At 31.0% G+C, this 21,032-nt stretch overlaps 1 protein-coding gene across 12 annotated transcripts in view; it reads left to right on the top strand.

Annotated features, from left to right (window-relative positions):
• Window positions 1-21,032, top strand: part of LOC148613902 (centrosomal protein of 162 kDa-like) — a 68,247-nt gene that overhangs the window by 21,327 nt on the left and 25,888 nt on the right. For 2 of the 12 annotated variants that reach the window (XM_088587571.1, XM_088587564.1), the window contains exons 1-15: window positions 108-267; window positions 2,116-2,187; window positions 2,569-2,692; window positions 3,940-4,109; window positions 4,751-4,777; window positions 5,976-5,990; window positions 8,808-8,871; window positions 9,454-9,490; window positions 10,919-10,968; window positions 11,995-12,050; window positions 12,554-12,748; window positions 13,744-13,780; window positions 14,619-14,777; window positions 15,572-15,601; window positions 20,123-20,302. In XM_088587571.1, the coding sequence (XP_088443697.1) occupies window positions 2,128-2,187; window positions 2,569-2,692; window positions 3,940-4,109; window positions 4,751-4,777; window positions 5,976-5,990; window positions 8,808-8,871; window positions 9,454-9,490; window positions 10,919-10,968; window positions 11,995-12,050; window positions 12,554-12,748; window positions 13,744-13,780; window positions 14,619-14,777; window positions 15,572-15,601; window positions 20,123-20,302 (1,204 nt within the window). In that variant the 5' untranslated portion in view covers window positions 108-267; window positions 2,116-2,127. Of the gene's footprint in view, window positions 1-107; window positions 268-1,591; window positions 1,693-2,109; window positions 2,188-2,568; window positions 2,693-3,939; window positions 4,110-4,750; window positions 4,778-5,975; window positions 5,991-8,807; window positions 8,872-9,453; window positions 9,491-10,918; window positions 10,969-11,994; window positions 12,051-12,553; window positions 12,749-13,743; window positions 13,781-14,618; window positions 14,778-15,571; window positions 15,602-20,122; window positions 20,303-21,032 lie in introns of those variants that run through there. The other 10 variants (XM_088587565.1, XM_088587566.1, XM_088587567.1 and 7 more) reach the window with 10 other exon arrangements.

Here is a 21,032-nt window from a genome sequence, read left to right as displayed (position 1 = left end):
ATTATTTATTTTTTTGAAACAATTCTGTTAATTATGACGCTTCGGTATTTTTGACGAGTTATGTATCAACAGTTTACCACTGGTTATTAGCTTTACCGTTATCAAAGCACTCTTCTATGTGGAGGCTCATTCTGGTCATGGCGAAAAATTCCAACGAATTTTAAATATGTTATTCTGTTTTGAAATTACGAACAAACGTGATTCTGACTGGAACTTAGGAGTGCACTGAATTTGTCAGTGGTAAAATTGATAGTTGAAATAGTCATTGTAAGTTTGATTTCATGCTAAATTTAACAAATATATGACGGTTTATTTGGGGTTGACAGGTGACGACATGTTTGTTTACAAACACAAAATATGTTTCATTCATACTTTTTGGAATAAATATAGAGAACAACTTTGTATTTCCTACTGTTACATTGTTTGTTAATAAATTTTATTTTCGTGTGTTTTCTATTTGTTCAAATTACTTGTATGGTAATTTTACATTTTGAAATTTTGAAAAAAATCCCCTTATGTTTACCGACCACATGTTGCCAAAATGTGACTCATTTATAGTATCTTTAAATGGGATTTCATTTATAAAAGTGTAAGTATTGTTTTACAGGTTTTATGTGATCAGATCTTTTAATCAAAATTTTCTTGGTACATTCGTAACATTGTACATGTACATTATTTTACCATGATTCTGTTATAATTTGGGATAATACAAGTGTTTATGTGGTTCTACATGTACTTTTGTATGTACATGTTATATCTGTCTGTGTATGTACTGTAAGTGTTTTAGCAAGCAATTACTTCTTTTGTTCTGATATAATATGAGGAAGGTGAAACCTCGAATGTTCCCCCTTTCATTTTCATTGCCTGAATATAGCTGAAATACTGCTGCTCGGACGTTAAACCCCTACAATCAATTAAACACTCCCAAAATGTACATGTAAGTCCTTTCATAATTTTTGTCAGCCCTGTTATTATTAACTTCTAATTTGGCAAAATGTGTTGTGATATACAGATTTTTATTGTCCTTACTCCTTATGCAGTCTCCTATGACTTGGTCTTAAATATGTATGGGCTGAAATGTAATGGTAAAAAAACTGTGAGTTGTCATGGCCTGAAATGTCTTTGGGTTGAATTGTCCAGTATTGAAAAGCTGATTATGTCATTTTTGGAAACATTCGTGCCATGTTTTTACCATCCCTATCCTGGAAAAAGCTCATTTTCCATTTGTATGTAAACATTGAAGCTAGTTTATGTTTCCTAGTGTGGTCCTCATTTGCATCTACCAAGTAAATGAAAATGAAGCTGCCATTTAACTGTTTTTAATCTCCCAATTTTACATGCACAAATTTGATATTGATGCTTTTTTTGCCCATAAGTATGCAGAACCTGGACTCATTTGATAATACAGTGATTTATGCTTCTTTTTGTAGCATATTAAATCAATAACTAGTTTTTGTTTATGATTGTCACATTATTTTCAAATGTAACTACAAAATATTAGCACTTGCTAAATGTATTTAAATAAATCCCTTCATTTTTCAAAATTCTTAATACATGTTCAAATGTACCGTACCTGTATATTGTAGTTCTCTTTTTCCAAACATCCATGCACTTTTGGAAATCTAGGAGGTGTATCAAAATAAAGCTTCATACGTTGTACATGTCATAGGTGCTTTTGGTTAACTTACAAATGTAAGTACAAGGTAGAAACCTTAAACCTAATTCAAAATCAGTTAAAACTATCCTATTCATTAAAAAAAAATCTTTTAAACGATCATTTGAACAGATAAACAAGTCTTCCAGAGCAATTTAAATATTGATTTCTTTATTCAAATATTTTACATTTGAAAACTAAGGATTTTTCCATCTCAGTAGATGGAGTTGAAAGTTCTTAATGGCTTCTGGTTTAATTTAAATTTACTCAACCAATCAATCAAATTAAATTGTGACATCACACCAGAAATGAGAATAAGAGAAACTTTGCATGTTCTATAAATAAGTTTAAAAAAAAACAGTATATTCTGATAAAAAATAACTCATATGTTTTTGTTTCAAGTATTTCTATTCACTTTAATCCATGTAAATTACCCCTGGAAGTTATATTTTCAGTTACAGAAAAAAGTAAAGATGCCGAAGAAGATGTCAAAAAAAGAGTTTGATGAGCAGTTTGATGCTTTTCTCAGAGAGGTAGATTGACAAAGAAGATTTTCATAGGGTCACCATGATCACTGTCAATGAATTTATGATAGGTTGATTGGTCATCGTTTAAATTATTTGAATACTGTAAAAAATCATTGTTCTTTTTATTTTTGGGATTATTATTTCATTAAAAATCTGAAATTGAGATATTCTCCAATCCATCATTAACTCAAATTTCAACAAATCAGATCACTTGACATTGAAAATTTGAGGACAGTCTCATTTTGAGATTTAAAAGAAAAAACAGGCCCCGTTTCTCTTATTTATGTATATCATTTCCTTGGCAATACATTGTATAAAACCGTCTTTTAGACTGTCTCATTTGTTTGTCTTTCCATCATTGATGTTATACATGTATGATTTTTGTAGTCTGTATCATCAGAAGAATCTATCAGCTCAGCAAGAGTTGCCAAGTTCTTAGAGCCAAAGAAAAAGAAGAAAGGAGATACTCCTTGGTGGATGCAGGATGAAGATGATGATGCCATAGGAACAGGTATATCTATTGCATTTTTTTTGGGGGTTTTCATTTTCATTTAAGTTTTATTTCAGAGCTTTGAGACATTCAGATGTGAAAGGACAAATATTTTAAACTCAGCTGTTTTTTTATCGTACAATACAATGTACATTGCTGAATTCTGGGATTGAAAAACTAAATTCCAAAGTTTTTAGCATACATTTACATGTACTTGTCAATAGATTTTATTTAACACTTTTCTCTACTGATGAAATTACAGTTTGTTGATTCATATCAGGAGAATGGATTTGGCGAATATGTCAAAGTGACAGCAACTTGTTCAGGATGAAAAATGTCAGATCAAGGCCACCCATTGGTCTTCAGTGGACAACAAGGAGACTCTCACACCACAGGGGAAGCAGTAGCTGGCCCTAAAAAAAAACATTATACACACTTATAGCAAAGTAGACTCCAGCAACATAAAAGTAAACTGAAAGTCAAAATGAAACAAGACCTACAGAGGCCAGGAATTCAGTATTTCCTTAATTCACTCTGAAAGAGTACAGATATTTCTCTGAATAATTTGCTTGAGTTAAGGAGGTAGGCCTAGGGTAAGGGACACAACTCTTACAAATCATTTGAACGTTTGTATTCAGCATTTGGAATCAATTTCAAGTAAGCATCAGGTTTCATTCTGTTTCAAATGAGAGCTTGATATGCTTTGGTGAAATTGAATATGATACAAGCATATCACTGATTTCAAGAACTTGTGGATCGTTATGGTGTATCCATCAGCACCATGAAAACTGATTTATTCAACGGGTCATAGTTTTCCTTTCTTCGTTTGTCTACCCTGGACTTGACCTTTTATGAGCAACTCGGCGGGTGTTTCTAGAAAAGCAGAGGACGCTTACCCTACCAGTGCACCTGGTCCATGCTCCCAGTTTTTAGTGGAGTCCGAGTTGCTCATTTACTTTTGTTACTTTGTATGTATGATTTTAGTTACTTTATGTTCTTTGTTGTGTATGTCTGTTTTCCATGTCTGGTCTTTGTCCCTGGATTACATTCTTTTGATTACTGCTATAACCTTGGTTCCCTTGATTACTCTTATATTCTGACCCTAGGTCTACTTTCTTAAAAAAAATTTTGCATTTATTCTTAATCAATATGTACATGTACGTTTCATCTTTAAGTTTGTTACATTGTATAAACTATCGCATTTAAAGAATATTGAAAACAGTGTAACATTACATGTACATGATATAACTGAACATTTGTATCTTTAGGAACTGGAAAAAGTTTTTTGAAGAAGAAACAGCCTGCTCCTGAGCACAGCACACCTATCCGAGAAGATAAACCTACACCACTAAAGAGTTCACTAGGAGGAGGAGATAAACCTTCTCCTATAGAACCATTGGAAACTGGTGGGAAATCTAAGTCCAAAACCAAAAAGGAGGTAGGTACATGTACACCTATAATACATTGGACATGCTATAACTTTAGGTAGATAAAAATCTCTATATTTCTGTGAGGTACTTAATATGAAGCTAGTTGATTAAAAAAAATCATTTAGTGTCTATTTGAGTGTTGTAAATTTCTAGTTAGATAATACCTGCAGTTAGTTCATTGTACAACATGTAGTTCTTTAAAAATGTCTGTGTATATTTTGGGACAATAAAGATACTTTTTTCATGTTATACTTTTAGTGCATGGGTTCTAAAATAATAGACCATGTTCAGAAATCAATTGTTTTTGGTAGTTGGATGGGTATAAACTAGCATTGTTGAATTTCACGTCACAGAGGTGAAAGGGTATAAGTGTAATTTTGATGATAAATTGTCTTGTTTCATAAGATCAACAAAAATGTCTGTTTCCTGCTATCCTACCTATCCCAGTTGTTTGTGCCTACCTTAAAATTTTTAAGGCCAATTAGGCTCAAGCTCTATAAAGTATGTTATCTCTCCATTAACTCAATGTAATAGGTTTTTGAAAAATAAAATAATTCCCCTACCTACCTACTCTATATTTTTTCTTAGTGGTAGCAGGAAACAAGACTATTATTTTTTTGTTGCCTAATGCTAGTGTTATAAATTTTAGCCAGTGCAGAACCAGGCTAATGTCAATGTGAGTTTTATGTTGCTGTTCATGTCATACCCATAAATATTGGTGTTATTTCATCTTCCATGGGCTGTTATACACACACATTGTAGGATTTGTTCTCACCATCTGCTGTTGTGTGAATGTTTGGGATGTATTTCTTTTGTTTTCTGCAATCATGATGTTTTGGAAATTCCATTTTGAAGAAAAAAATCAAAGCATGCTGTGTTTGTTTTGCAAAGTTCTGTTGAATATATCATGTTGACCAGCATTAAATCTTATTTTTTAAACTTTTATACATTATTCCATGTTCAAATCTCTACAATTGTTTTAATAATTGTGCCATGCATTATACTAGTTATCTGAATACAGATAGAAACATGTATTTCCAGAAATTGTTATTTTAGTTGATACAAATCACTTAAGGAGGAAGACTTAGGATAAGGAAAATAACTTTTGAAATCAGTGATATGTTTGTACTCTATTCAGTTTCACCAAAGCCTATCAAGCTTTCATTTGAAACAGAATGAAATTAGTCCAAGTTACTTTGATACTTACATAAGAATGATGTAAAATGCTGAATACAAACGTTTCTTTGATATGTGTCCCTTACCCTAGATCTACCTCCTTACGTGGCAAAAACATGTCCAATACATTCTATAGAGGAAAAAAAATGAAATTACAGTTAAAAAAATTAGAAAAGCTTTGTTTTAAAATAAGTGATAGTTTTTTTTCAAAGTCAATAGTTTGATTTATGAATAATGGATAAGAGAATTTTTTACATGATTATTTTGTCAGTCTAAAGAAGATTGATTTTATCATTTTTCTAAGTCCATGTATTCATCCATAGGGTAGGGTAACCATAAAAATAAATAATGGCTGGTAAATTTCAAAGGATATGCTTTGTAATACATGTTTGAATGTTATTTAATGTATAATTTTCAATTGTTATGAACACATCATCAAAGTGCTAGAATTTTCAGATTGGTGCAATTTATTAAAAAATCAACACAGATCAAGTACAGATTAATTGTGAATCTAAAAGAGGCATTTGACCGGTAATCATTAAATTTGCCAAATTATTACCAGATAAAAACAGAATTTTACTGAACATATTCTTTGGTCTGATATACCTTTGGATTCACCGAATTAAGCCCAAAATTTACAAAAAAATAATGGGTAAAATATTTCAGTGTTATTTATTTTTTATGACAATTTGTTCCAGAGACCATATTACAAGGCAAGTAGTGAAATCCAATCAACATACTTTATTCTTCATTTATATAAACCTTCCTATCTCAGATGTGAAATACATTAATTTGTACTATATCTTAGTATTACATGTATAAAGAATATCCAGTACTACACTGCCTCTTCTTGCTTCATTTTTTTGATAAAAGAAATGTTTCAGAGTGAGCAGAGATTTAATTTCTAAGGAGTAGCTTTATTTCCATGTGCATGAAGAGCTGCAAACAAAATTGTGATAATTATGATCCTTTCTACTCTAATTTGATTTGTCATTTACATGGATTACATTTTCTGTTTGTCAAGTTATCTCCCCTTGTAAGAACTTCTTTTATATTCTGTGCACACCTTTAAATTTTTTTCAATCAATTTTTTATACTGATGTATTTTAACAGTTTTTAACAGCTAAATTTAAATAGAAACATAAGGAGTGTTTTTTTCTCAGATTCAAAACAATACATGTACTTGTAATTAATACATACATGTACCTCTGTATTGTGCAGATGTTTATACATGCATGTTTTTTTATTATTATATAGTTTCACAAAGATGGGAAGGTTTAGTGACAGTCATGTAATCACTTAAATGACTGTCTAATTGTAAAGTTTAATCTATCTCAGCTTCATCTGCATAATTTTTCTTGTTACTTTCAATTTTGACCTATTTTTGTGTTTATGATTTTGAGGGATGCTGGACATGTTTGATGAATGTTTTTTTTTTAATTATTTTAAATGATTCTCATGATTTTTGGTAGCAGGTTATATGAATGATTTGATTTTTAACAGCTGTTTTTGAGTTTTGGAGGGGATATTTTATTCCATTTAACTTTTTGTACTTGTGAGTTGAAAATGTTTGAGTCAATGGCTGTTCAATTATGCTTGATTTTGGACTTTTTTGTCTGTATGATTTTTTTCTTTTTTAGCTCTTCAGTTAGAGTTTAATTGATGTGTAAAGGAAGTTAAATTTAAAAAAAAGGAAGGGTCTAAGAGCCAAGAAATAATTTTAGTACCAAATTTATAAACATAGTGGTATATGACATTGTATGCAATTCTTATGGCTCTCTCGAGTTTAACTAAAAATAAATGCATTTATTGGAATAATAGAACCCAAAATGTGTTTATCACATTTTCTTCCTAGTAAACAGGACCATATAAAAGAAATATGCTTTGTATTTTGTATACCTTGTGAAAGAAATATTTCCAGTAAGAATTTTCCTTTTTTGATACTTTACTTTCTCTAGGCTTCTAATATTCAAGAGTTACTGTGCACACATATTTAACATGTTATTTCACTTACATTATATCAGCACACTAGCTTTATATAATAACTTTTGAGACCACTTACTCATATTAACTCATGAGAACTGTGTTAATTGTACCAAAATGGAATTATAGATGCAAGTGTTTGTTTGAAACCTCAATCCAGTGTATATCAAGCTAGCAGGAAATATTTGCACAGACCTTTTCCTATAGATTCATCTTCTGTAATGAGTTGTTTAAATTATTTCTCCACCCAGATGGTAAAATCTTAAATTTACCATACAGAATGGAGAAATAGTTCAAATCAAGAATGGGCTGAAGGAGAATCGGTTTCTCCTAAGAAATCTGAAGAAAATTTTGAACATGTGAAATGACTGGAAATCTCTCTCAGGAATTTTAACATTAGTCTGTGGTTAAAAGATTATGTGCAATTTTAATATTTTAGCCATTAGCTGACGCTTTTCCTGATTATTGTAAAATTAAAATTCTGTGAAATTTGTTCACTTGAAGAGAAAGTTTGTCAAAATTTTTTGTTGGGGCTAGTTCATAAAAATAGTACAATATACTAAATACATCCATGGAATAAATTCATATCAGTTTTCTGTAATCAATATAAATACATGTAGCAGATGTGGTATGATTGCCCATGAGAATGTCTAGCAATGAACATTCAAACTTCTTCAGATAACCACACAGTCTTCAAAGGTGGGCAAAACCCATACCATAAAGCAAGCAGTAAAATGCCCCAAATAGATTAAGTGAAACTATTAAAAAAAGACAGAAATTTACTTAATCTAAAACCCTTTATTTCAACAGTCTTAGAGAACTGAAGTTGATGTTTTTGTGTGTTTGCATCCTGTGCCCTGATAATCCAGATTTCTCTGACCATGCTTTCCTTCACTATCAAATTTGGATATTGATATATGGGGCTTGAGATTCCAACCAGACATATCAATATTCTATTAAAGCAAAAGATGGTTGCAGGGTCAGAGTGAATTTGGACTAGTACTAGACTACAATGACATTTTCTCATTGTGGAGACATTTCCAGCTGCAGATATATGAACCATATTTAACCTTTCATCTTATTGAGACAAGTGGATCAATTTATTTTAATAAATCAAATTATCGAAGGCTTCGAACTACCATGTACAGCATAAACAAATCTAATAAGACACTTTGTACAATTGATAAAACCAAATATAATCTTTTCTATTGACAAATATACCAGCATCAAAAATGTGTTCCCTAGTTTTTACTCAAACTGATTTTGATATGAGTACAATTATTTCTTTGTACAATTGTTTTCATAAATGGAAATTCAGATATGGACACTGATGATATTCGTTTTACCAGTTACACTGAAATAATTTTTACCAGAATTCCCTGCACTGCCAATGCCAATATTATCAGTGATTTAATTTTATCAGTTTCTCCTTAGAACCCATTAATGTTTTGAATTGTTTAAATTTTGGATTGACAGTAGTGCTTTACTAATGTTATGATCCTTTTATAATGGTATGACCTTTAAACTTATATTTTACTCATTTTTAGACTAAGTCAAGAGGGTCCAGAGGAAAAGGAGATGCCTCCATGAGTAAAGATAGTCTTGATGATAGTAGGTTTTGTAATATGTATTATCCTGTTAAACCTGATCATGGTTCAATCATTGTGACATCATCAATTTCAAAGATTTTGATTGGAGTTACCATGGAAGTTAAGAATATTTTCAGACTAGAGTATTTTTTAATTTTTGTGGTGCTGGGGTAAGGGCTAAAAATTAATTGACTGAGTGCACTGTGAACAATTGTTAGTTGGGTAACGATTATTGTGGTTATCACAGTTTGGTCAAATCACAGTTTCCAAATTTTATAATGAGATACACAAATTTTCATTGAAAATTTTGATGCTGTAATAAATTCTACTGAAAAAAGGCTGAAGAAAACTCAGTTTCTCCCATGAAATCTGTTGTAAATTTGGAAAATATAAAATGGCGGGAAAACTCCTGCACTACCTAGTGGTTGAAAAGTCGCATGGATTTCTATTCACTGGCTTAGAATGGGAGAAAATGTTTTCATCAACCAGCTTCTAACTTAAATAATTTTTGTGGCTTAAAATCCATACAAAGCAAAAGGAACAAGCATAATTACATGTAAATTTATTTCAACAAAAATAATTTGTTTATGCTTCATTTTTTTAGTCTCGGAGAAATCAGAAGAAGAAAGCACAAAAGACAAGTAAGTAGAACTTGTGTAGGACATCAATGTCATATGTTTGTGGACATGGTTGTTTAGCTTTGAAATAAAATTTTGCTTTTTTTTCAAATCCTAATTTTACTATTCCATTTACATGTAGTTCACATTTTTCCAATTTTCACATTTTTGTTGGTTTCTGAAAAAAAAAATAACTGTGTTTTCATTGTATAGGTGGGCTTTACATACATGTACATGGAATTTTTTATGCACTATAAAGCAAGGATTTGTTTTTTTTAAGCATATACACGTGATATGCAGCTATATTTTATTTTGTCTAGTAAATGATGCTGGAATATTCCTTCTCCTTTCCATTTTAAATGTTGTCAGCAATATCCATAGAAGTATAAAATTTCATTGGAATCAATCCTTGATTTATGGTGTCAATTCCATGATTGACTCTTAAAATCCATCCTCCACAGGGAAGCTGACAGTTTTAAATCATCATTTATTAAATTGTATTCAGCAATTAAAACAGTTGTAGTAGACTTGTTAAAACTGTATTGCATAAAGTATGGGTCTGTCTGAAAATCAGGCAGGGGATATTCATTACATTTCAAGATAATCAATGAAACTGTTCAAGCATATTTGTTATGTCATAAAAAAAAACTCTTCCTGCATTCATTTCCTTGGATCTGCTCCTTTTTCTTTGGAGTAATATTTGACTGCTTAAAAAATTGTAAAAATTATTACTAGAAATTTTCCTGTCTTTTTCTATAGTAGAATGTAACCGAACTTAGAGTATTATTTATCTCCAGTGGGCAACTTTCTTTTGCTCTTTAATTTTTAATACAGTTTTGTATGAGACCTACTGAAAGATTTCCAATCCAAAAATTTATGGGATGAAGATATGCTTGAATCACTAATCATAAGCTCCTGCCTGGTTTTGAGGCAGAGCTGTACTTAAAGAGTTATACCATCAATCTAAATTGGATGGTCACAATTATTGTATAACTCTTTTTGCAACCATCAAATCTATAATTTACATTTGCAAATTTTCAAATACAACGCACTTCAGCGGCGGATCCAGAGTTTTAGGTAAGCTGGTCCCCAAAAAAATTTCTTGACAGCATCACCAGTGATGATCATGACATTAGTGTTTTTCATGATTTAACACACAATTCATCAACAATTTTTTTTTCGAAAAGGTGGGGTGGGGGGGGGGGGGTCAGGCAATTTTGCTTACTTTCATGTACATGAATTGAATATTGGCAAACAAATACTGAAGTGTCTGATTTAAGACAGTTCAAATATGTCAGAATCCAAAAGACATGTCTTCAACATGAAAATGGAAACAACACTGAACAAAACAAATTACACATGAAAACTAGATATGGAAAACAAGAAATCACATGAAAGGAATGGTAAAACCTCAGATATTTATTTTATACTTGCTTTGTATTCTATTTTTAGGAGAGGAAATGCTAAAAGTGAAAACAGCTATGGTTCTAGAATTGGAACAGGTATATTTAGTGAGAAATTCTTCAATATAGACAAAATAAAAAAAAACTACTTTTTTATCTGTGTACATTTACTGCAATTCTGTCCGGTACTTTTTCCTTTATTTATTTGATGAACATAGCTAGAAAATCTATGATCTGGAGGAGTACAGTTTGTTACCTGCATGGTTATGTCTCCACATGTTGATGAGAACATGTATTGCATTTTACCCAGTCAGTCAGTCTGTCAAACTTTTGTAGGCACAACTCATTGGAAACTACTGCACTGAATTTCATGTAACTTTTTAAGTAGTTAGGACTTGATATGTTGTTATGCATAGTACCAGGAATTTATTATCCACTAAATGAATCATTTTATAATGAAAATTGAAATTTATTTTTTTTGTTACTACAACAGTACAATTATAATGAAGTTCTTGCTATAATAGTAGATGCATAGCACATGTATCAGAACTAGTATATCTATGTACAATGTATCCTTGGTATATACCCAATAAATGTACCTGAAAAAAAAACAAACACTTTGAATGTTACTTCTACATGTAGTTCACATTTTAGTAATATTTGATTTAAGTGTAAGTCTTTGTAAAAATCGGGCAAAATCAGAAAAAAAGTCAAAACCTCACCGATCTGACAATATAATTTTACTCTTTGATGATTTCTCTATTTGAAATGGCCACTCTTTGATCTCTGCATCACGATCTCTGCATCACTGGATTTGCTCAGAAATTTTTCAACAGAATTTTAGTAAAATTAGGTTTTTGACAGAGTTATCGGCCCTTAAGATGTTTATTTTCAGTGCATTTTCGTGAAATTTTAACTTAATTAACAAAATTATATGGAAAATTTTGTCTTTTATCCATGATTCTGATGGTACTCATAGTCAAACTAAACTTTCAAAATGGTGGGGTTTTTCATACCATGTGTTACCCACTGCCTGATTCTTTCAGAGACTGAGAGTTGAATTGTATAGTCTTGAACTTTCCATATTTATATATTTACAGTGTATGTACATCTTATGTTTTGCAGGAAAACCAGGATTTGATACCCTAGATGAAATAGCAGAAAAGGAAAAATTCTTCAAGGTTTGTATTTAGTCAGAAGAAGTTTTATTTTTCAACAGTTGTTTTAAAGTTTAAAATCTTAATTATACCTCTTCTCCTCACACCAGTATAGGGGGATATAGGAATTATGTTTTGCCAAAAAAAGGTGTGAAATTAAAATGTTTTAAAATAGAGAGTTCCTACAGCCAAAACATCCCCTCTCCTTTGGTCAATGGGTAGGTCTCTAAACATGCTAAAGTTATTCATATATCCTGAAATTATACAATCGGGCAGTGGGTAGGTCTTTAAGTTATTCATATGTCCTGAAATTATATAGGATGTATTAATACCAATATAGAAGTAATGCTTTTCCTTTTTTATATTTATACAATGTGTATTATTTAAGAGGTTGCAATTTCCCGATACTGAAATTCTCTACATATAGTTTGATTTTTCAACAACACTCTTCTACATATTCCAGTCAATGTATTATTGATGTTCACTGATGCGTTACACTAGTTATGTATGAAATCTTTGTTTTTTAGAACTTAGAGAGAGATGGCACTGTAGATTATGGAAGACTTAATCAGGAACTGACTGTTACTACTGGCAACACATTATCTCCTGAGGGCCCAGTCCGAGGAGCAGGCACACTAGCTGCTGTTGAAGATATTGATGATGATGAAGATCTAATTGCTAACAAACCACATACACATAGAGAAATGTCTGAAAAGACTGAGGTTTGGAATATTAGAATTTATATTCAAATGAACCTTAATTGTTGTATAGTGCATGCAGTTATGATGTTCTGTGAATAGTATTGGTCTTGCTTGACTAAATAAAAATCTTCTGATGTCAAAAAAAGTCAACTAGGTAAATAAAATAAGGAAATAAACTTTCTATTTGACAAAAATTCAAATACCTGTGAAAGTTTAAACCTATTTCAAATGTGTCTAGTTTTCTATTTAAGGCAGTCCATGGAGAAAAGACAAACTCATGAACATCATCATTATATGCATTATAATATAATTTTATTGTTTTAAAACTGAACTTTGCTGAATGTGCACTTGAATCAGTAATTATCTTGATTGGCAACTTTATCAATTTCCCATTGTTCCTATTGCCCAATAAATTCTTATCTCAGGCTACTACAGTAATGCAAGAAAATATTGGCAATTTAAAATGTCAACTGGCGACTGTAATGGCATGGCGCCAATAAACAGAATAATGTCAGTTTTAAACATGTCTACAGAACATCACCCTGTCAGGCTTGCTGTGATATTTTCTGTCTCAACTTCAAAACTGCCATTATTCTGTAACAACCACTGAATTGGCATGTTATCAAATGGAATAGCAATATGCTAGGGATGTTTAATCAAAATAAATTCCATAACAATCTGAGTTTAGGGTTAGGTGATTGTAGTTAAAAGTAAAAATTAGGGAGGTCTGTAACAGAAAAATGAATTACTTACTAATTTTCCACAAAATAAATTAATAAATTTTCAGGTGGAAATTCAACATGCATAACAGTTCATAAATGGCATTGTATTATTTTTTTCTATACTGATTTTTTAACAAAATATTTTGGTGAGATAAGGTAAGAAAAAAATACACTGCTTTAAATTTCTTTAAGTACACTCACTGAAGCCTAGTGCTACATGTATGTTTAAAATATTTCCTATATGTTACAAATATTTTAAAAATATTTCCTATATCTATTGTTTTGGTTTTGTAGGGTACATCCAATGCAAAGCCAAGCATGCTATCTAAAGGTAAGGTATGACATTGTATTTTATTGTAAATACAGGTCCACCTAAGATTCATGCAAATACAGAAAAGACTGATCAAGTTTAGAATGCCAACTTTGTTAACAACCTACAACCTTTCAGAAAGTCACATTTATGATAAAAATACCAGTAATTTTTTGTATCTAATGTAAGGAAAGTACTGTAATGGAAGTAGTAAAAACAGTAAATTATATTGAAAATTTTTCACCACATTTTCCCCTTATCCTGAAGGTTTTCCGTCTCAGTTTTGTCAGCAACTATTCAGCACAGCAAAATTGAAATTTTAACACCCACTTCCTGTAGGTATGCCATATGGTAGGATCTGTTTTCAGAAAAATTTGACAACAACTTTTTCTTCACTGAGGACTTTGTTTATTTTCCTCAAATCATGATTTAAAGCAGGGGTATCACTGGTGAGCCATCACTCACAGATTTCATGTTTGATCAACTTTTCAACCTCTTTCATTATGGGGCATAGTTAATGTATTCATATTATGAAAGCAGTTGGCAAACATTCTTCGGGCATATTAAACTTTGCAGGATCTTTGGATGAACTATTGAATGACACACAAAAAAAAAAAAACAACAACAAAAAAAACTACTGAGTTGATATTTATTTGGAATATTGCAAAAGTTAAAATTAAATTAACCTCTTACATGTGTATACAGTATTTAATTGTTATGGTGAATTTGAATTAAGCCTCAGGAAAGAAAGTATTTTTTTATATAAGTAAAATTTAATGTTGCATTATAAAAAAATACAAATAAAATTTCCTTTTTTTTTTTCAAGAAATTAATGATATAGCTGGATTTATATTTTAAGTTTCCTTGATGGACTCAATGGAATCCACGATGAACACAACAGGGACATCCAATAAAGTTGGTCGTGACACTCTTGAGGAGGCAAAGGGAGGATTTGATGATGTAGATGGTCATGTTCCTGTACCTTTCTCACAACACACCTCCATGAAAACTGGCACAGGTAAAACAAATTCCATGGTCATTTTATTGGTAAAATCATTTTGCATCTTTGATCAGGTCAGTGTTGTAGGATGTGGATGAGATTGATATGGAGTAACTTCCATCATGTTAATTATAAACAGTTGTGAAAAATTGTTTTAAAAGATGAAAGTGTTTATCTGATGTTTTAATATGTAGTTTGAAAGTCTTTTGAAAGCATTTAAAATGAACTTGTTTTTTTTTTAATTTTTTTTGGAGGGGAAACCAGTTACAAGAATTTGGGTGGTCTGGTTAAATCTAATCATTTTCCATTGAAAGTTAGGATGTTGTAAAGTATGATGGAATATACACAGCAACACCAGTTTACGAAATAGTGAATATTGATCCCATTATGGCCCACAGATGTTCAGATATTTAAATAAATGATGCATCTTAAAAAATCAATTTTTGTTTACAATTCTTGCTAGTCTATTTATTTGTCTTAGACTTAGATAGGGCAATTCAAAGTTAATATCTTGGTTTTCATGACTTTTTTCATGAAATCCAGTGAGGGAGGAAGACCCTTCTTTTTATCTTTTTATCTCACAAAAAAAGTGACCATGGTGCTTTTGATATTGAACTGAACTAACAATGAAGCATATCCTTTTTTTAATTGATCTTTTTATAAAAATACTTAATGTGACCCCCTCAAAAGAGATACAGGAGGGCCCGAGAACACATAGATAAACTTGGAATAGCCTTAAGTACCTTAAGTATGAAAACTGGAATAAGTTTTTGATTAAAAACATAGACTTATTTTCTGAATCTCTTTGTCAGAACCATCTGTAACCAGCAAGCAGATGTCAGGTAGGTAGATAGTGTGCCAGAACGTAGATTTATGATTGTTGTACATGTAGTAGGTTTAATAACTAGGATTGTAACAATACACCTACCTCACGATTAGATATGTATCGTGATACAAGGGTGATGGATGATATGATGCATTTCGATACGATACACAACATCATGTTATTGTATATATTTTCTTCAATTTGGAATAAAAGATATTCAACAGATATGAAAATGATGAATATTGTGAAAGCCAGGTTTCAGTCTATAACTTTGATTTTAATAAAGATTAATGGATTATGTCCTACTTTACTATTTGCATATTGTTTGAAAAAAGAAATTGTATTTTGACCTGTGTCATATCATATTGAAACCTCAGGCAAATGTATCATATCGTATTGCGACCAAAGATACGATGAATATCGTGATGAATCGTTTCATACTTATAAATTAATCCAGTGAATACAATCTTGTTATATAAACATTAAATCTTTAATATTCTCCATTACTAGTTTGTAGTAGATCTTACAGTCTATGGATATTAGTTATCTAAGAGGACATAAAATTTTACTCCTTCATATCACAAAATTCAAATACTCCCCCTCCTTCATATCACAAAATTCCACCATCCATAGAACAAAACTATGCACCCTACTTTGTAATATAAAATACCCATAACCTACAGTTGCATGGCATTAGATCTTTACATCTAAGAACAGACTAAACATAAATGGAAGCAACATAGAAGATTTAATTTTACAGTGCATATAATGGTGATGTTCACAGTATAAAGTTGGTTTTCCCTTGAGTGAATAACAATTACATGATGAATTTCCTTAGGTAGTTATATATTGTATTTGGACTATTAAACTGCCATCAGACATTTCAATAGATATTGATAGTTTAAATCTACTGATTATATGGAGAGCAGTGTTTTATCAAATGTTCCCAGTGTAATAAATTTCAATAATTCACACTGTGAAATAAATTCGGTAATTTCATTCTCACGCTTTCTCCCGCCAGAACATCACAATTTTGATATCAATCTGCCAATCACAGAATTTAAAATTCATTTGGAAAATTCAATAAATTATGAAGAAAATCTATACAATAAATAAGATAATCAATTGGTTATTGTGAATAACCAAAATATGACCACTCGTGCCGAGAACGCTTGAGGATTTAACAAGTTCCGCACACTCGTTAAATCTAGGCGTTCTTTGGCACTCGTGATAATATTTTGGTTATTCACTCTTTCCAATAAATTATCCTATTAATCTTTGTAGATCACTCCATTATGTAAGTGTACTTTTCTTAAAGAGTACTGTGGTTGTTCATTGTTTATTGAATGTAATTTTCCAGGTGATTGTTATTTTGTTCTGGGAAGTCCATCACTATTACGTGGACATAATCAGTGTATGAGCTATAATTTGATTGCTGTAGCTAATAGAAAAATGATATGACTATTAACCCCCAAGCTCAAACAGGTTTTATATCTTTGCATGTTGAACTGCATGATATTTAGTACTCTAACCATGAGTATAGCTGATCTAGGATACATTGTAATTTCTAACACTTGACTGTATGTCTGAAAAAATAAGAGAAAAATTAAACATTGAGGCAGAATGGTATGTAAACAAAGTGCTACTGAATGGTAGAGATATATCTCTAGAATAATAAATATAAGTTAACTCTTCATAGACGTCAGCTAAGTTTCTTGTCTTAGAAACAAGGATTTATTTGAATTTGGTATTACATGTATTTTGGAATTAAGAAAATAAGTAAAAAAATAAATTGCACTACCATCCTTTAATAAGGGGGTTAGTCATGCTGGCATGGCTAAGGGGTAAGGTTAGTTGGATAACGAAAGGCAAGGAAAACTTACTAACCCCCCCCCCCCCCCCACCATGTCTACATGACTAAGCCTCTTAGTAGGGGTAATTTTTATGACTTATTTTTAACTCATATTCTAAAAATTCCAAAATATGTTCAAACTTGAATAATACCTTGTTTGATTAAATGAGTTGCCTTGTTTTTATTCTGAATGGTTCTTGTTGTTAATGACTATATTTCTGCCTAAATTTCTGGGAGAGCAGATCTTTCCATTTTCCTGACAAAAGTAATTCTTGTCATTGTTTAAATTTGTATTTTGTATACTAAATTTGTACTTTTCAATGAATGGTTTGTTAATGTTGACATTTTTTGTATTTTACATCAAAGCAAAGGCTAATATTTTGTTTTAAAGAATGGCTTGCTTGTACATTTATGTGATTAAAGCAATAAACATAATATGGATACAACTTCTAATTTTAATCTTTTTTTAATGAATTTAACATAATTTTATCCTTTAAACAATGACCACATGGGTAGTATCACTTTTTAAATACACAACTTTGTAAGAGTCTGGCAAACTGTATATCTATATCATGCATGTTAAAAACTTACTGGAACACATGTACAGTATTTGGTTCATGTATTTGTATTGACAACTCATGGATCTCTGAAATATTTATTACTTTAAAGTAGCAATTTTTTTCAACAGAATTGTTTTGAAAAAGCTTCTTACAGGAATTGGATAATTGCGGCGCATTTCAATGAATTGAAAACTTGCTTAAACTAAAAGTTATTGCAGATCTGGGCCAGTTGGCTCAAAACTTTATCTAATGGATAACTTGTTTAAATTGTACTAGACTTATCTGGTGGATAACTTGTATAGATTGTAACAAACTTATCCAGTGGATAACCTGTATAGATTGTACTAAACTTATCCAGTGGATAACTGTCATCCATCATATAAATCCTTTGAACAACTGGGCATTGGTCTTCCTTTCATAGTTCTATTGGTACACATAGTAAAACTACATATTCAAAGTTTTTATTTTAAATATATCTTTCATATCCTGCCTGATTCTTACATAGATGTGAACTCTTATGTAGTATGACATGCAAAACTAAAATTAAATAACCCAACAAAAGTTAAAAACTACTCATCTGTGACAATTGATGAAGGTGTATATTTCATTTTTAAAAATGTTTTACAAGATGTCTAGATTTAAACTGTATAGAGTATTATTGCATGTGTTTTTATTTCTTGAATGGACTGGTAGAAGTGTGGCTCCCTTAACTTCCATCTTCAGATTTGTTTTCTTTTGTAAAGTTATCGTCTAATCTCTAACAAATTAAAAGATGGTGGATTTTTAGGTCACCACGTTGGTTTTAGAATAATTACTAATGGTTTAGATAACACTACATGTATTTATTTGAAATGGATCTGATTTAGAATGCTTATAAGTGTTACCCTCCTTTCATCTATTAATTTTGTTTTAATCATGATCATTTTAAACTTATTTTAACCCTTAATGTGCCCCATCATTTTCTGCTTTATAGTTATGTAACAATATTGTTTTGTGTTTTTGGTTAGAATAGTTTATTTAAGGAAATAAAACAACTAAAACTTTGATGGTTATCATTTTATTGGAAGCTAAAATTCTTAAAATGGCTTCAGTGTAAGTTTTGTACAGTACTTTTGTATGTAACAGACGGTTTGAGTAGTGTTTTTAGCTTTCAAAAATATAATATTTTCAGAAAGAGTAAGTAAAAAGTATTTTGGTAAAGGGCACCTTTATTATCCTGCAAACCACTGTTGTTGATCTCTCTCTGAAATGTTTCCAGTTACTGGAAGACTCTACAATTTGACAAGAGATGAAACATTGTATTAAAAAAGATTTAAAAATAAGGTTAACATGGGCAAATATATAGCTAAGGCCTAATTTTAAAATACTTGTTTGCAGTCCCCAGTCCTCTTATTAAAGAGGCTCTACCAAAACAAAAAACAAAAAAAAAAAAACTGGTATTTGCATTGCTTGTTAAAAAAATACAAATTTTATTATATTTTCTCCCTTTGATATAAATCTCTAGTAGTCCTAGATAGTAGGGTTTTTAGTTATTACATGCATAATAGTTTAGAATGTATGGCCATAAAATATAATTTTGTTCCAACCTTCCTTCATGTACCTTAATGTGTTCTGAGCTATGAGTAGAACATATCAAACATAAGGTGTTCGGCTTGTAGTAGTGTTTCAGAACTCTTTAGTATCATCAAAAATTATCTAAAACAATAAAAACTGTGATAAAACAAACTACTGTAACTTTTCCTCACTTAATGAGTAGCAATAAAAGCTTGAATGAGATCGATTTTCACATACTGTGAAAGTATTTTTATTCATGGTGTAGGAAAGTGTTTTTATTTGTGGTTTAGGGGAAAATGATCAGTCCATAGATTGTTTAATTTGTTGATTTGACATCTCTATCATACAAACAAATGGAAACTTTCCTTTAATGGGAACCAAATTTCGTGGTTTATCAAACCAACGAAATTCACAAAAAATGGTACCCAACGAACAATAATACTCTCACAGTATATTGGTCAACCTTTTTGAGTATAGGGACTGAACTTAACGATTGCGAATGTGGGGACATGGGATATAATGAGCATGTTTACTGAGGTTCTATAAAGTATTCCAATTTTATTTTGTGCAGGTTTTATGGGAACCAATACCTCCATGGAAATTGAAGCCTACCACCAAGCATTACAGGAAGCTGGTCTGTCAACCACTTTTAAAGATCAGAGTCAACCATTTGACTCATACAAAGGAAATCAGAGTAACAACTCACAACTCGTACAGAAAATGCTCAGTGAGGAACCAAAAACAAAAGCTGGTGAGTTATTCAATTAAGAGCCTACTCTTAATTAGATTTTCCTAAATTACTACTGTTTTCCCCAAATCTTTTAATTGAAATATATTAAGTGTTAGTCTCTGTAAGAATCAGGCAGTGACGAAACATGGTATGCAAAAATCACCATTTTGAAAGTTTTAATTTGACTATTTGCACCATCAGAATCAAAGAAAACAGACAATATTTTCTTCATCACTTCAGTAAATCGATTAATCATTTTATTGAAATGCACTGAAAATTAATATTACAAGGGCAGATAACTCTGAATAAATCCAATATTGCAGAGATCAAATAAGGACCTTTTCAAATCGAGAAAGCAACCTTGAGTGAAATGATATTGTCATATTGCCAGATGAGTGGGGTTTTGAACATGCATGTTTCTGATCTCTTTTCCCATTTTGCCTGATTCTTACAAAAGCTTATACTTAAACCCCCACTCATTGAGTTAGTGGTATATTGGAACACCTTATCTGTCCATCTCTCTTGTATTAATTCAAAGTCAAATTTGATGTGTGGGTTCATATAGATGAGGCATACATTGTAAGTGATTTCGGATGCTTTCACATATCAATTTCCGGTACAAATGGGGATATTTTAAGCACAACAACATGTGCAACTTCAAGTTTAGTTTGGTTTTCTTATTGCGATTAGGACTTGAATGGAATAGAGGAATCTTATACACGATGCAAATAAAGGAATTCTCACTGTCATG

The sequence above is a fragment of the Perna viridis genome, chromosome 6 (assembly GCF_037379345.1).
Source record: "Perna viridis isolate PV_CMFRI_1.1 ecotype Kerala chromosome 6, ASM3737934v1, whole genome shotgun sequence".
In the NCBI taxonomy this organism is placed as follows: domain Eukaryota; kingdom Metazoa; phylum Mollusca; class Bivalvia; order Mytilida; family Mytilidae; genus Perna; species Perna viridis.
This window is presented reverse-complemented; position numbering and strand designations above follow the sequence as displayed.